General features: G+C 34.3%; 2 protein-coding genes across 2 annotated transcripts; one reads left to right on the forward strand and one right to left on the reverse strand.

Moving 5' to 3' along the window:
- Window positions 1-5,508: 5,508 nt before the first annotated feature.
- Window positions 5,509-9,318, reverse strand: LOC100373727 (putative protein BRICK1-B). Its single transcript, XM_002737788.4, has 3 exons — window positions 9,150-9,318; window positions 6,526-6,608; window positions 5,509-5,978 (listed from the first exon to the last, which is right to left on the reverse strand). Exons 1-3 carry the CDS (start codon window positions 9,274-9,276, stop codon window positions 5,952-5,954), a joined length of 237 nt encoding a protein of 78 aa, XP_002737834.1. The 5' UTR covers window positions 9,277-9,318; the 3' UTR covers window positions 5,509-5,951.
- A 260-nt stretch (window positions 9,319-9,578) lies between these two features.
- On the forward strand, window positions 9,579-12,713 carry LOC100375925 (protein RD3-like). The gene has a single exon (XM_002737803.3). The coding sequence runs from the start codon at window positions 10,111-10,113 to the stop codon at window positions 10,744-10,746; it is 636 nt and encodes a 211-aa protein (XP_002737849.1). The 5' UTR covers window positions 9,579-10,110; the 3' UTR covers window positions 10,747-12,713.
- The last annotated feature ends 3,425 nt before the right edge of the window (window positions 12,714-16,138 follow it).

Here is a 16,138-nt window from a genome sequence, read left to right on the forward strand (position 1 = left end):
CAATGATTGTAAACAAATACAAAAAAGAGAAATACAGATTGTTACGCAAATTTCGTAATACCAATAACCCAACTCATTTACATGAATACCACTTATTGAGTAAAAGGTTTAAGTATGTTTGCCGAGACAAAAAACGCCAACATATAGATCAAATCCAGTCAAATTTGATATGCGCTGATACAAATCTGTTTTGGTCGTCATTTAGACGACTAAATAACCCTTTCTCTGGCAAACCAAATATGTCTATCACACCAGCTAAATGGTATGACTACTTTAGTACGCTTTTTGCAGGCGATAAGGCAGAGAATAACTTTGCTCTTGCAGACGAGTTCCAAGATCTACTTAAATAAATTAGTTGACGAATTTCAACCTAGCACTTTGGAAATTGATTGGGATATCTTAAATGGGCCTATCACAGCTGACGAAATTAGTCATATCATTGCTAGTATTAAAAATGGTAGATCTGCAGGCCCCGACGAGCTGATTGGCGAATTCTTTAAAAACTCTTTTCCTACCTTGGCCCCATTTTTAAACATCATTTTAAACCAAATATTTGAATTTGAAAACGTCTGGTCAAGAGCAATTGTCATCATTCCAATTCTCTTGCTCAGTATATTTGGTAAAATGATTTTTACTTCCGTACTAAATAGACGGCTGTATTTTTGGGCAGAAGTACTTGGAAAGATCGACGAAGCACAGGCGGGATTCGGGAAGGGTTACTCAACGTTTGATACCATTTTTATTATGCAGGCAATTATTCAAAAAAAAGTACATTACCAGAAAACGGGGAAAATTTTATTGTGCGTTCGTCGATTTTTCGAAGGCTTTTGACACTATTGATAGACAAAGGTTGTGGTATTTTTATACTAGTATTCTGTTAAATGGGATATAAACGGGTTTAAAATAGTGTGCAGCATATATTCAAACGTGAAATCTTGTGTCCGCACCCCAAATGGAAAAAACGAATATTTTTACTGTCCTGTAGGCGTCTCGGCAAGGTTGCATGCTAAGTCATTTTTTATTTTTATTTTCACAAAAGAACTTTTGAATTGCAGCAACGCCGCATGATCAATGATCATAGCTTACAGCTATCCCCCGACCCTGTCGAACTTTTCTGCTTATTATTTGCAGATGATGTAGCAATGTTTTCAGATACGGTGATCGGGTTGCAAAGATCTCTTAAAATATTAAGTAGTTACTGTGACAGGTTGAAAATGAAAGTGAATAGGGAAAAGCAAAAGTTATGGTTTTTAAAGCTGGTGGTCACTTGTCTAAGAATGAAAAATGGTTTTATAAAGGTGAAGAAATCGAGGCAGTTTCCTACTATAAATATCTTGGGGTTGTATTCTCTTGTAGACTTCTATGGTCGAGAGCAACAAAGGTTTTAGCACAACAAGCCAAAAAGGCCATGTTTGCCATTATGAAAATAAGTGACAAAACAGGTCCCCTTAATTATGATGTATTTTTTAAACTTTTTGACTCCAAGATTTTGCCAATTTTAACATATAGTGCTGAAACTTGGGGGTGTCGACAGTATGATTGCCTCGAACAAAATTCAGTTTCTTGCTTGTAGGTATTACCTTGGTGTCTCATAAACATCCCCAAACAGTTGTTTATTGGGTGAGTGTGGGAGGTATCCCATTTTTCTGTTTACCGACGAACGCTGTGCAAAATATTGGGCAAAATTAATTAACATGCCCCACAATAGATATCCCCGTAAATGCTATGTTATGCTTTACAGTATAGAAGAGTCTGAAGTTAGAAATAAGCATACATGGATCACTGATATAAAGAATTTGTTGTTTATTTGTAATATGCAAATTTGTTGGTACAGTCAGGAAGTTAACAATACAAGCACGTTTATGGAAACATTTACTGTTAGATTTAAATGTTACTTGCAGCATAACTGGCTAAGTGACATATGCACGTTTGAGAAACTCGTGACATATCGCGAATTTAAAACAGCGTTACAGCGAGAAAAATATCTTACTTCGGTCACTATAAACGTCCACAGAAAAACCTTAGCACGTTTTCGTTGCTCTTTGCATAGCCTGCGCATCGAAATTGACAGGGGAACTCTTGAGAGAGACCATCGGCTTTGTAAAGTCTGTGATGCAAATCAAATTGAAAACGAATACCACTTATTTTAGTATGCCCATTTTATTCTGAATTTCGTCAATTGTATCTTCCAAAATACTATTTCAACCCTCCATCTTTTCATAAATTTGTAGATTTATTAACTTCACAAGAAACCAATATAATTAAAAGTTTGGCAGCCTATGCTTATCACACATTGAAACTTAGGAGCGATATTGCTGATTATTTGTAATTTAAGAATATTTATGCGTATACTTTATGGGCCGATGGCATTGAACTTGTAAATAAAGACCACATATATATATTAAGGAAAAACCACACAAAATGCACAGAAATTCTAAACTACTAAACGTGTTTCAGAGGACGTGTTTTCTATTATTGTAAATATAATAAAGTTTCAAAGAAACTCATATCATTTGTAATCTATTATTATTCATTTTCCAAAAACCGTAATCAGATTTGGATTATTTTACAATATACAAGTACTTTTAGCGACACTCTATCAAGTTCTCCTCTCTTGTCAATGAAGGTGTATTATTTATGAAGTTGGAAGGTGAAACGTAACATCTTGTTATGCGCTTACTGTTTCAATGTCTCCTACTTGTCAGTACTCAAAACATTAAAACCACAAAGTAAGACTGGACAGATGTGATTTTACATTACTAGAATATTGACAAGCAAGGTGTCAAATTCAGTGAGACACCACTTCTGACTATAGAGGGCTGTGTCGACTTGTTCGTTCAATGTTTTTTGTGTGTGTCTAGAACCAAGAGCCTGTGCTCGAAAATACTATTCCCCAATAACTCTGGAACAAGGTCACAATTACTGGCTCACTATTATAAACCCATTTTTAGTATTCGTTTAGTCTGCCACGTCTACAAAAACTACAATTTTTGATATATTCAAGTTAGCCGTGATTTTCAATTTACAGTAATAACGAAATACTTAGCTTACGGTGTAATACTTATTGAAAACTACATCTGTGTAGATATACGGTAGTATTTTCAAGAAGCCTAAATAAACACCCGAACATACAATGGTCCCCAATATCATCATCCACGAAGATACTGAATAGAATAAAATACAGCACCGAAAGCTGTTCAATGCCAACATCTCTAACTTGAACACGGGCGCTTTGGCGTGTACTTAGACGTTAATACACAGTATACTTCTAGTATTGAACCACGTTTGAGGTCGATTAATGGTCGATTCAATAGAAAGCCTTTATACGTTTTGTCCCATTGTATGTGCTAAATCTAAATATTTAAAATAATTGTATTAATGATAGAAATGTTGTCAGCCGTGATGTAACTATGGTAGGTGAAATACCAATTCAATCAAGGTGATTGCTACTCGGCAAACTGGGTTTGAACTATTCATATACAAGTTAATTTGTAGGTACAACATACGCAGTAAAACTAACACTGTACTATATTTCAAATGTAAATATAGTACGCATGCAAAACCCGAAAGATGCCACCTGGTTATACGCCCTCTAGTGACCAAAACTAACACAATTGCATTTGTCGTTGATGGCGCACGGCGACTTAGTGGACCACACAAGCAGCGTCATGCCACATAAACTTGGTTTGGATAGTGTTCGACACATGGCTTTACAAGTCATGGTATTAAAAAGTTGATCATTCAAACACCATCTTTTTTTTCTGCTAATCATTAGTGCAGTTTTATGTATGTTAATGTCATAATCATGTAATATATAAACAAATTATGAGTTATATTTTGGAAAAAGAGACAGTTAACTTTGGTGCTCAAATTACGGTTGATCAATAGTTTCATGAAAGTCCTTGCAAATTGCTGAAGCTTTGTGATTAGATTGCTTATTGCTATACCAGGTAAGAACATGACTTTGCTTTATGCAGATTATGGTGTTAATACACAAGACACTGGCAAAAAAAGGACTTGACCTGTTGCTGTGCTTATAAATCTCTATCTTTATCAGGTCTGGGGTATTCCTACGAACTATATTTTGTTTTTATGCTTTGGGATAATTCTTGTAGAGTAATTTCCATTTTGAGCTCTATAGATATGTTATTTGTATACGTATCACAATGTATATGATTATTCAGCAAGTTGAACACAATCAATATTTAAATTCCCTAATGCAGAGTTGCTTAGCAAAGACTTACAGTACAAGAACCATTGCCTTGGTATTTACTATGCAAGTAATGCTGCTTTTTCTCAAAGAAATCGATAAATTTCAATATGCATTAAGATTTGTTTCTGCTGATGAGATTTCCAATCTATGCTCATCTGTTTAAAATCATTAAATTTAAATACACAGCTGGATGAGGTATCTGGAGGAGGAAAAACAACAATTTCCTCTGAGTTCTAACAATGTTGTCAATATAATTGATAACAAGATAAACTCAAGACTCCAAAACATCTTTTAAATCTGTTCTAAAGTTAGAAGGGTATTTGAGTTGTTTATCCTTACTTGAACATAGAATTGACATATCTACATTTACAGAAGTTCATCACATACATTGGCCATTACGTAGAGACATTCAACTCTAATTTACAGCATCCTCAAGTCTTGGTAACCCACTTCACAACTAATCACAAATCTGGTTCCAGACGAATAAATATGTCGGTACTTGTGATTACTGATCTGAAACCAGACATTTTTTTTAATACAATGCTATAACCCACTTCATGACTAATCAGATTTCGTACTGCAAACAAGACTGGTTCAAGACAGCAAATAAAAACGTCAGCACTTGGAATACTGATCTGAAAACTGGCCTATCTTGAAAATTGTATTAGTCTGTTATCAAAATCAGAAAGTAAAATAAAATGAATGCAACCTAAATCATCTTATTTGACAGTAAACAAACATAAAAAGTATTTATTTTTTAATTTTGACACTAAGTGCATTGTGTCAGAAGTTCTTCAAGGCAGAATGCCAATCATGCATTTTCCTCATCCTTGTGAGGTGAAATGTCACAAAATAAAGAAGGGGACATTTTTTTTTTTACTTTTGAATATTGTTTTACATTGATAAATGTTAAATTTTGTACTAATATAACGATACACTCATGGTTGCATACATACAAGACACAGGGGTGAATGGACAAATTTTCAATTGCCTGTGGAGATTTCTACAGCAAGAGGTTGCCATACACATACAGGGCAACTCATGGTGGAATGAAATGTCCTTTACAGATAGTGTGACAAAAAAGTAGAAGTACATTCTGTTAAGATTTAGTAGTAAATTTTAATTATTCATGAGTTCATACATGCAGTATGAACCAGGAACTGACTACATCTCTGTTTACAATCAAATTATAACTTGTATTCCTGTACAAAAAAAATTGAGAAGACGTAAGGAAGGAAGAAAATGTTGAAAAACAAATTATATAATGGTCTGTATGAACAAAACTGAGGCAGAAATTTTGTTAGCAATTGCAGTGTTATTGATCTCAAAAACTCTCAACTTAATATTTAACCCGTCAACTGATGAACCCCTTCCTTCTCCCACGGATAGCCACAGATTACCAATATCTGTTATATAATAAATGCGTTAAAGAAATTGTTAAACAATGTCCACACACAAAAACTGTGCACAAGAAGGATTTGCTGACTACATAAATGAAAACATTAATACAATACAATACAATACAATATTCAATGTTGAAATGCATCGGCCTTATACTTGTAAGTAAATCATCATAATGAATATTTTGTTTGGGGAGAATGCATTGTATAATTGCATAACATTTGTTGTATAGTCTGTGTAGTGGAGTCTGTAATAATTGTTTGCAGTCTGCATGCTTCCTTTGACTGCTTACTACATGTGTAATATCTAGTGATCAAATTATCCAGCAGGGCTTCAGTTACGTTAGAGTCTCGCCTTTTGTCACCTGCAAATAAAAACATCAACAATTACTGTGTTCTCATTAGGCAGGCATGTGTTTTGTAAGTTTCACCCAGTAATTAAAAAATCAAAGCAGAAGGGTAAATATTGTGGCCACTGGATAACAAATATATTGATGCTGACTCACAGCTAGGTAATGTTTCGGTTGACCATAAATTTCCCTTCCTTTGCATACTTTTTATTTACTTTTTCAACATAATCAATTATCAATAGGTGACAACTCTTGTACATCAAAGGTCATAATAATAATAATAATAATAATAATAATAATAATAGACAATATGAGGTGATCTATTGTAAAATATTTTATTTTCGCTTGGAATTAATTTTTGCTATTTTCGCTGAAGGGATGATTCAGTGAAAATAAAATCCAGCATATATACTTTTTTTTCCTATATTTTACATTCAGCTCATCAAAAGTCAGTGAAAATAAATTCCATACAAAACACCCAAAAAGTCTTTTCAGCGAAAATTAATTCCAGCTAAAATAAAATATTTTACAGTATATATGTCTTTTAATGTATGGTGTTTACCCTGGCTTCAATAAATTCTATCCGCCTTTCAAGAGATGTTAATTTTTCATTCAGTGTGGCCAGTCTTGATCGACATGACATATCTGTAACATAACAGATTACATTATCAAAATTAAAGACTTTATTTTCTGAAATAGATTCCAGAATAGTCTGCATGATTTGAGAAATTCAATCTGTGCTTATGCAATAATGTGTAGTCTCTGTACAGTATCTGTGAATTGTTGATTTCATCGCACTGTGGTCTGTAGTTCTTTTGCATTTCTGGGTTGCTTTAAGGTGAACCGTAAATTTTAGATACATGATATAAGGCCACACCGACTTAATTGTATGGATGACATCCACGCGCGCATTAGTTTTCGCCTTTTCTCAAAAAAAAAAAAAAAAAAAATCTCCAACTACGAGTCTCTACAGATCGGTTTTCTGTCCGGAACTTGCCGACTCATATTGTCGCAAAGCGCCGGCTTGTCGTAAAACTCTTTTTGGACTATCTAAAAACGTGCCAATTTTGTCGTAAATAATCTTCTGCACATGCGTATTGCGTTGCCAGAAATACGTGAGCATAACAGTTCAGAGGAAAAACTGAGGGATTGTTGTAGACTGGTACGCAATTGACGTCGACCAGGGAGATATGACGTTTACACAGCTATACGAGAGATTGGTTAAAGCTAACCCCTACTGTGTAGAGAGGAGCAAGCAAGGACATTTCTGTATCATTGCAATGTTTTGTTAGTTATTGTTATAAAGTAGTGATATGTACATTCCGCCTTGACTTGTACTGAAAATGATGTCCATGTTGTACCTTGCATGCAGTGTTTTTGACTGAAGGTACATTGTTGTACTTCATCATGACTACATGTACTAGAGCTTGTCTGAAATGGTTATACCTGTGACAGTAATACAGTACGAGATGTGTATATCAACATGTGCCTCCTACAAATAAAGACTTCTTGTTGTTCTTTGATACATTGTGTTCTGTGGTCCAATTCGTAATAGCAGCTCCGTAGTCCTGTGCTTTTAGCAGGATTTTTTTTTTTCGCCCTCTCGCATTAGTTTTGGGGTCTCCAGAGGATGTCATCCATAAAATTAAATCAGTGTGGCCTAATGGTATTATGCATACCCTATGCGATTGAACACCACATATTTTGTTTTCGATCTAATAGTACATATGTTCACTTGAACAATAACAGACAAACAAGTGTCCATCAGTGTTACTTTAAAACTAAGTTAAAATTATATTAAAAAGCTATCTTGACTATTGAAAATGTCATCTTTAAACACTTTTCATCACAAATAACATCAAAAATGATGACTCAGAGATTGTTTGTAAGTCTCTGGAAAAGAGTCGAAACTCTGGATTTGCTAGTCAACTAGCAATGTGGCTTTCAGACAAGTATCTAGTGTTTGGAACACCACTACATGATTTCTTCCCAAGAGCTGAGTCAGGCAATTGTCGTTGGAGAAACTATTATTTTGATGTTTAAACCACGACAGCCTTTTGAAAAGAAAAAGAAACACAATAATTTCACTGTTTTAGCCTTCCCCGGGAACAGGCCATTCTATGAAAGACATATCGGACATAGTTTGTGTTGGAAAGTCCACTGTCTAGTATTAAATTACACGGAATACAGTCAAACCCAGCCAGGAAAAATAGTCGAACTCGGCCAGCTGTAATTGTGAGGTTTAAATCTGTCAATGATCAACAGTTACTGTTTTGTTATCGATTTCAGCGACACAAGTTTACCAAAAAAAAAGAAAGAAACTATCTGTCTAGCAACGTTAGAAAATGACACAGTGCTCACTCACAGTCCATATTTTATATTTTACCGTGATATGACAGGGGCAGTCTGTACTTTGTTAGAAAATGACAAAGCTATTGCTGCATCACTGAAATTGACAACGCAGTGATCAAGATCACAATCACAAGACTGGTTACGAACCAGTTGAGCGAGGCTAACAGAGTCGTAAACTTGGTGTGATTCGTAATCATTCTTGTGATTGGTTGTTGACACATTCTGAATAGGCGACGTCTCTAACTGTGCCATGCTTTTGAGGCAACCGTTAATTATTCATAAATGGAGCCAATTTGTGTAGTTTTCTTGATTTATTCTGCAGATATTAATAAAATATAGGTATGGCTTTGGCGAAATTTGAAGAAGCAAACAATATTCTTCAAGCTGGTATTCATTTTAGATTTTATTTTTCATTCCTTTGACTGTTTTTTCGAGTTTAAAAATGTGAGCTGGCTGGAGCCTTCATCTCTTGTCTATTTCTTATACTAGATACCAGCCGATACCCCCCCCCCCCCCCCCCCCGCTCATAGGGACTGCCGTACAGTTGATTACAGTTCCTGGGCTCCCTGTCTTGTCGGCGATAGTCAAAGTATGGACGCTTGACTGAAAGCAACATTGTTAGATAACTACCAAATTTTCTCACTAACATGCTGTACTGGTGTTCGAACACTAATATGGCTGTAGTAACAGTCGTCCAACTGTGTTGTGAACAACACCAATTTCCTTCTATGTATTTAGACGTTCTGTACCGATTGTTTACTTCCCAGTTCACTGCTGAGAGTCGCAGTGTACGATTGTAGACTCGTGTATAGCTTACATACTACATTTACCTACCAAAAGAATTCAGGAAATCTGCTATTTTCTTAATACTGCTCGTTATTACTTCTATGTATTCTCTGTTAGCCCAATCCTGCTGAATTTGTCGCTGAACGCTCGACTCTCTACTTCCTATTGGAGCCATTTTGTATCGTCGTTGACTTTCCTGCAGTAACAAGATCGCTGATTGGTGTAAAGCTAAGAATGAGAAACCAACTAGCCAATCATTACATGCAACGCATCCACGACACTTTAGTTAAGATGAAATCACTTAAATAATAATAATAATGATAATACAGTTAGGGTAATGATAAACACATTGAATGTATGCAATCTGTGAAACAAAAGTTACCTGTGATACCCAGAATTGTTTTTCTTATACGGAACTTCACAAATGCATTTCCGCTTAACATTGTGATAGAGGGCGACATTTAAATTTGCATAGTAGTAAATGATCGTCGCAGGGTCAATTTCCACAACATCCTCTCGTCTACTCCTGTGCATCTGTAGTGATGTGGATGTACCGACTTTCTTTCTCTCACGATTCGTCTGTAGTGCTTAGTTGTGTATTACTTAAAACGGAGATGAGGACTTGATAATTCATATACAGGAACAGAGTAGACGTGTTTCGTATCTTACTTGGAATCCCAAGGACAAAGTGTGAAAGCGGAGCTCCGGTCGCTGTTGTCTCTTGACTACGTTTTTACATACACTGACAGTTCATATTCTTACCCCATTGCCAATGGAACGATTGGAGCGGTAGGAGATCTGCTTTTTATTCTTTTTGGCTGTGTTAATGTTTGACTAGTCTTGTGTCTTCGTTTTGACTACTCTACAGCGCGGATTTCGTGTGGCAACTGTGATTTTGATTACGTGGGCAAGGACAGCACTGGAACGCCAAGTAAATAGCTCGATAAACTACACACGACTGGGGGAATATCGACATACTTGGAGGGGTTTACTTGACTTCGACTTTAAAATGCCGCTGACTTCTTGGTTTCGCGGCGCCGACTACCGGCCACCCGAGAAATGCGAAAGCATCGTAGTCGCTGAGTCGTTGCTTCTCGAACTCGATACACAAATGAAAGAGATCGAGCGGATCAGTAGGGAAAAAGAACAAGAGGACAAAATGAAAAATTCGTGTGTCGATTATACGTGGCTGATCAGCGCTCCGTCGAAAAGTTTCGAGATGCCACAGATCCAACGATTAGAAATAGAGGAGCTGTGCTCTAAAGTCAAACCACAGGAAAGTGGGAAAGTAATTACAAGATTCCGGGAAATTCTGTTGAGGAAGCCTTGTGTGGAGGAAATCCCTCCTTTATTTAAAGCAGTCTTACAGCAAGTTTTACAAGAGAGACCTAAGGAAGAAAGCTTAGGGGAGTGGGTTTTAAAAAGAACAGCCAGTTTAACAAAGTTGAAACCTTCTCTCCATACACGAGTTTATCCATTTGGAGGAAGTGGAAGTGATAACGAGTCGACAGGAACGGATGAAACTGAGATGACTGAAACTAGACGGGTGATGAGCTTACCTGAATTTACCAACTCTCCCACTCAAAACAGCAGGTACAACAGTCTACCAGCATTCTGTGCAAACATGGACGAATTGCCGGTCTAATGACTTTTATATATTACAATATACAATGAATTGAACAGTCTTTGTTAGTGGCATTTGGTGCTGAATTTTGTCATTATCAGTATCTCTTAAAAGTGGGAAATGTTGTTGTCATGGAAACCATAATTTATTTTTCTAAGTATAATTGACTCAAGAGATGAACAATGAAAATTTTTTTCATTTTCTATTCAAAGCTGTTTACGTGATGAAATACTGCTGGATGCCTATTCATTGACTTTGAGTCTTATGTACTTGCATTTTTTTTTGTATTCAATTTGCTGCATTCAAGAGGTTTGAGATGACTTTGTGTCCATTTTCATTATCGTCTGAGCTGTTCATCAGCAGGCAACAGTTACATGCCTGAAGCTTACTTCGTGACATAAATGAGCCAGATCAGATTTCCTGAATTGAGATTCTTGCCAAAGGAGATAAATAAAAAGACTAAAAAAATAAGCCAAAGATGAGCTTTCTTATACTGGTTTATTATGATAACTGTATTTCCTCTATTGGAAGTGCATCGCCAATAGAAGCACATGTAAACCAAGAGTTGAATTTATTGAAAAGATGATTTTTTATCCATGTATACTGTCCATACAGAGACTCACCTTTGTCATTTACATGCACCAGTAATAGAACAAATACGTATGTGTTTTATATATACATTTTTTTTACATTCAATTTTTTTTAACTGATCATTATTCGAACTGGAGATGAGTCTCGATTTAATTAACTTGATATAATTATTAATTAATATGCAGAGCCTTACCAGTAATTATACCATATCTACCATAGGTTCCAGGATTGAAGAGTGGGTAGTATTGTTTCTGTACAGAATGAAAGATTGGCTGATTAAATATTTGGGAGCACATGTCTATGCAGAAAACTTTGTAAAGATTTCTATGCTGAAATATTAATTCAGTAAAACATGGTTTTTATAAATTCAAATCTCAAAGACATGTTCAATTTATTTACCAGTAATGATAACATAGTGCTTGTGATACATGTATATTCTTTCCCTGTTTATTTTTGTTGCTGCTTCAACTAAAAATCACAGGGTATATTACTGAGTATATTTGTAGTTTATGCTATGATTCATATTTGATTCTAATCTATTCAAGCAGAAGAAAATAATTGTTTGATTAAATTGTATGTAATATGATGGATAAGTTAAAAGTATCTGGGAATCTAAAAGGGAATCTGTGACACCGTAAAATATTTTATTTTCGCTTGGAATTAATTTTCGCTCAAAAAATGTTTCAGGTAAAATAAAATCTAGCAAATATACTCTTTTTCTTATATTTTGCATTCAACTTGTCAAAAATCAGTGAAAATAAATTCCATACAAAACACCCAAAGCGTCTTTTCAGCAAAAATTAATTCCAGTGAAAATAAAGTAATTACAAGTTTCTGTTAGAACAACTTGGCTTTCTTTGTGTGCATTTCATATTTTAGTGTGTTGAAATCCTATCAAATGATAAAGTATAAGTTTTACAACTTTTTTTATCTCACAATTCAAACCCATCTAATGATTTCAATATGTATCGTGTTTCGATAAAATACATATCTTGGTGTCACAATTGTGGTGCACAGCACAAAACAGTATTAAATTATTGTGACGATACATGAATCTAATGACACAATGTTAACAACATTGACATATAGATAACTGAATTTGGCTAAATGCTTGAATTTGGTTAAACTATAATTTAGATAATATCAATGAGAAAGATTTTTGCTCAAATTTAGTATACATCTTGAACTAGATCAAAAATAAATATACAGGGTATCAAATTAGCATGTTTTTTAGCATAGTTCTAAAAATCAACTAATTTTTTTTACCTGCTGTGTACGTACTCATTATTTCAAATAACGACTAACCTGGTACAACGTCAAGGTCACAAACAGCCATGTTGTCTTTATGTATAGTAACGAAGTTTGAATAAAACTAATCATATTTATTCATGATAAAATTGTCTTGTGTGTTTTGCATTCTGAAAATCTAAGACATGATAATGAGGTCATATGATCTAAGCAATCCTCCATGGTATAGCCAACATTTCTTATAGAATCTGTAGTAGCATGTGAATGTATTGTGAAGATTTATATGATCACTAGCTTTAATGTACTCTTTGACGTAAATGGCTAATTCAGACACAGGCCTAGCTTTATTTGTCCTCATTAAATTCAATGTGGTCGCAGGCATTTAAACATGATATTGCTTTGAAGAGCCACCCCAGCTAGACGTAAAGTGCTGCTGTATTGATTTTCAACAGATGTGATATTTGAATGAAATCATTCCTTCATTAAACTTGTGCCTTTTGAAGGAAAAGAATTTACGCTGCTAACAATAGCTTATAAGCGTGGTGCCACTATAGAGAAATAAACTTTCGAATTTTAGTATTAGCACACTGAGCCAGTATATTCCTTGCAAAATGATGTGTAGTATTTGTGCAATAATTACAGTAAGTTATAGATCTGAATTGTATTTCATTATCTACTCGTGGGCAAAGTTGTACCGTACGTATCATAAATCCATGTGGTACTGCATCTAGAATATGGTATTTTGTAATCATAGTCCTAGGTAGTTATTCAATATAACCAGATGTATCCATCATTTGCATTTCCTCAGCAGTACACTAAGTATATCCATGTGTATTAATTTAATGTGGGTCACCTGGTTCTAATATTCAGCAAACTCGAATCTATGTTCAAGCAATGCAAGTCTAAATGTATTAGCAGTGCCAAGAAGAGAATAAAAATATAAATGTTGGTAATTTAGACATGGGAATGATGACAAGAGCAGTTTTTAAGCTTACTATTCCATTTCTTTTTTTTTACACCGTCTTGAATATTCATTGATTAGTTGATGAAAGCTGACATGTTTCCCTAAGCTGATTACTAATGTGTACATCAGTAGATGTTGTGTACATTACTCTATCTGTATATATATAGCTCTGACTGGAAACAAACTTGACCATATCATGGAAGCTAGTGATATGTGAAACTCACTAGTTGGGGAGGGGGGAGGGGGGTGGGTTGTATAATTTGGGGTGTTGCTAATTGAATCTTAGTTATAAAATCTTTCAATATAGTCAAGTTTAATAATTGCCAATGACCTTGGACTAGTAAGACTGTTAATAATTAAGGTACTGTAAAATCTGCACTAGAAGCCTCTCCAATTGTTTTTGAACAACTGAACCGAAAATTCGCTATTTCTCATACATGTGTATATGTAGATGCTCTATTTGCAAGATACATCCACTCTGTTGTATTTTTGCAGTTCCATTTGAATAGAAACTGCAGCCATTACATTACTACTGTTAACGACTGTGATTCAGTTTCCTGCCATACAAAAAATACTGTAAACCTATTAATTATTCATTTGGTTTAGTTTCACTGATATGTGAAATCAGCTACAAATTTATGTTAAATTACAAAATAACTTGTAGTTTCACTGGAAAATCTGTGAATTCAAACATAGTAAATTTGAACAAAATAGTGAAATTAAATACTAGTAAAAATTAATATAAAATAATCATATTTTGTATTCATGAAAATTAATTACCTCAAAAAAAAAAATAGAACCTTTCAAAAACTATTTTAATCAATCAATGCATTTTAACGTTGACTGAATGTGAATTCAGTTCAACAATCAGTGATACAGTTCATCAATCTGCCACTGTGGCATTTGTTGGGCTTCAAAAAAAAAATACTGATAAATTATGTGATTGCAAGGATGAATTTTAGGAAAACATGACCTATGTTTGTCAGGTTTCCTGTTCTCTGTGATAGTCATTGACTAACGAGCCCCTACATGTCTAGTGAATATTTGAAGCAGATGAGCAAAACTGCAAAGATGAAATGTACTTTTGACAGGTTGATTAAACAAAATTTATTTTAACAAGCTGCAAATATCTATTTTTCTAAACTCCATACATAATTACTTCAATAAGTAGATCAACATGACTCCAGTATTAAAATGTCCCTCCACATAGAATATACTGCCAAAAATAAGTCTAAATCTATATAGATTTAGAATTATTATTAAACAATTGAAACTAGATTGATCTATATTTATTTCATCCTGTATTTTTGAATTACTGAAAGCAGTCTTATTCCATGCAATGTGTATCCAAACTAATTCCCAAAATTTAATTCAAAAATACTTAAAAAAGGCCGCCTTTTGTTTATGTACAATAGCTCTTTTCATAAAAATAAAATAATCAAACACTACTTGAGTTTCATCTCGTTTAAGATATACAGTTACATGTAGCTTGCTGAAATAAGTTGATTATTATGCAAAACACTGCTTGAATTGGGTGAGAGACTTTGCGAATTTCAAACATCAGTGAAAATTTTGTTGCATTAACTATTTTGCTGAAATTGGCAAATTGACGCTAGTGTGATTTAGTTTTGTGCACTTTGCACAAGCACCAGAAAATGAAACTTCAAAATAAGAGGGTGAGTTTATGGCACATTTCTTGAAGAAATCAATTCAGTGTTTATACAATCAAGCCTACCTAGCCTAACATCTACTCACCGTTTTAATCATTTATACATGTAGTAGAGTTATTTAAAATTTAATATGAGTAATTGTAGTAATGTTAACTTGTGTACGTGCTATATCCAGTAGGTCTCTCACTGAATAAATGGCTATAAGTTAATTTCCTGTTCACAGTTGCATGTCCAATTCACAGTGTATTCGTTTTGCTGTATTTGCATTATTAAAAGTGTCTCAAATAGAAATTAATTACATTTATTCTGTTATCTATTGCCCATAAAACACACATTTACATATTAAGTATATGTGCTAATAACAGAGCAAATACGGTATGTGATCTTTGATCTATAGCAAACTACTGTCTGACTGACTGGAATAATTATGTAAAAAATTGCCATTATTATGTTGTATAATTATACATCAAGCACCGAAAGCAATAAAAATTACCATTTCATGGCAAGCTGTATGTGAAATGTATTTATAGTCAAAATTTCCCTTTTCCTAACAATGAATGCACACCATTGACCTTTGTTTATGTAAGATGTGGCAAGAATATACAGTATTGTGTGATAGAAATGCAATCCCAACGCACTAACTCATATGGTTGCATAGGCACAATGTTTGTAAAATGTTTGTTGGCATTTCAATGACTCTCATTAATATATTAGAAGCAGGACAACCATGTGTGAAAATTAGATTATTACGAAAAAAACACAAAGTATATATTCAGGCAGTACAGTCGCCATGCTCTCAGGCTTTGTGTGTATTTTGTTGCATTCTTGTAATAACGCTATATGTTGTGAACGCAGATAAATAACAGTTGTCTAAAAATGAGGTCATAATCTGATAGTAGCTTCTATCTCAGAGCTATCAATTGAAAGGAATTTTTTGTTT

Source organism: Saccoglossus kowalevskii, chromosome 3 (assembly GCF_978046115.1).
Source record: "Saccoglossus kowalevskii chromosome 3, keSacKowa6.1, whole genome shotgun sequence".
Lineage (NCBI taxonomy): Eukaryota > Metazoa > Hemichordata > Enteropneusta > Harrimaniidae > Saccoglossus > Saccoglossus kowalevskii.

Bases quoted from the DNA above. Each gene is read 5' to 3' on its own strand.
- LOC100375925 (XM_002737803.3), top strand. From the start codon at position 10,111: ATGCCGCTGACTTCTTGGTTTCGCGGCGCCGACTACCGGCCACCCGAG.
- LOC100373727 (XM_002737788.4), bottom strand. From the start codon at position 9,276: ATGGCTCCAATAGGAAGTAGAGAGTCGAGCGTTCAGCGACAAATTCAG. The intron at 6,609-9,149 runs GTAGGTAAATGT...GTTATGTTACAG, and splicing joins AGATTTCCTGAATTCTTTTG to ATATGTCATGTCGATCAAGA. The intron at 5,979-6,525 runs GTAAACACCATA...TTTTATTTGCAG, and splicing joins TAGAATTTATTGAAGCCAGG to GTGACAAAAGGCGAGACTCT.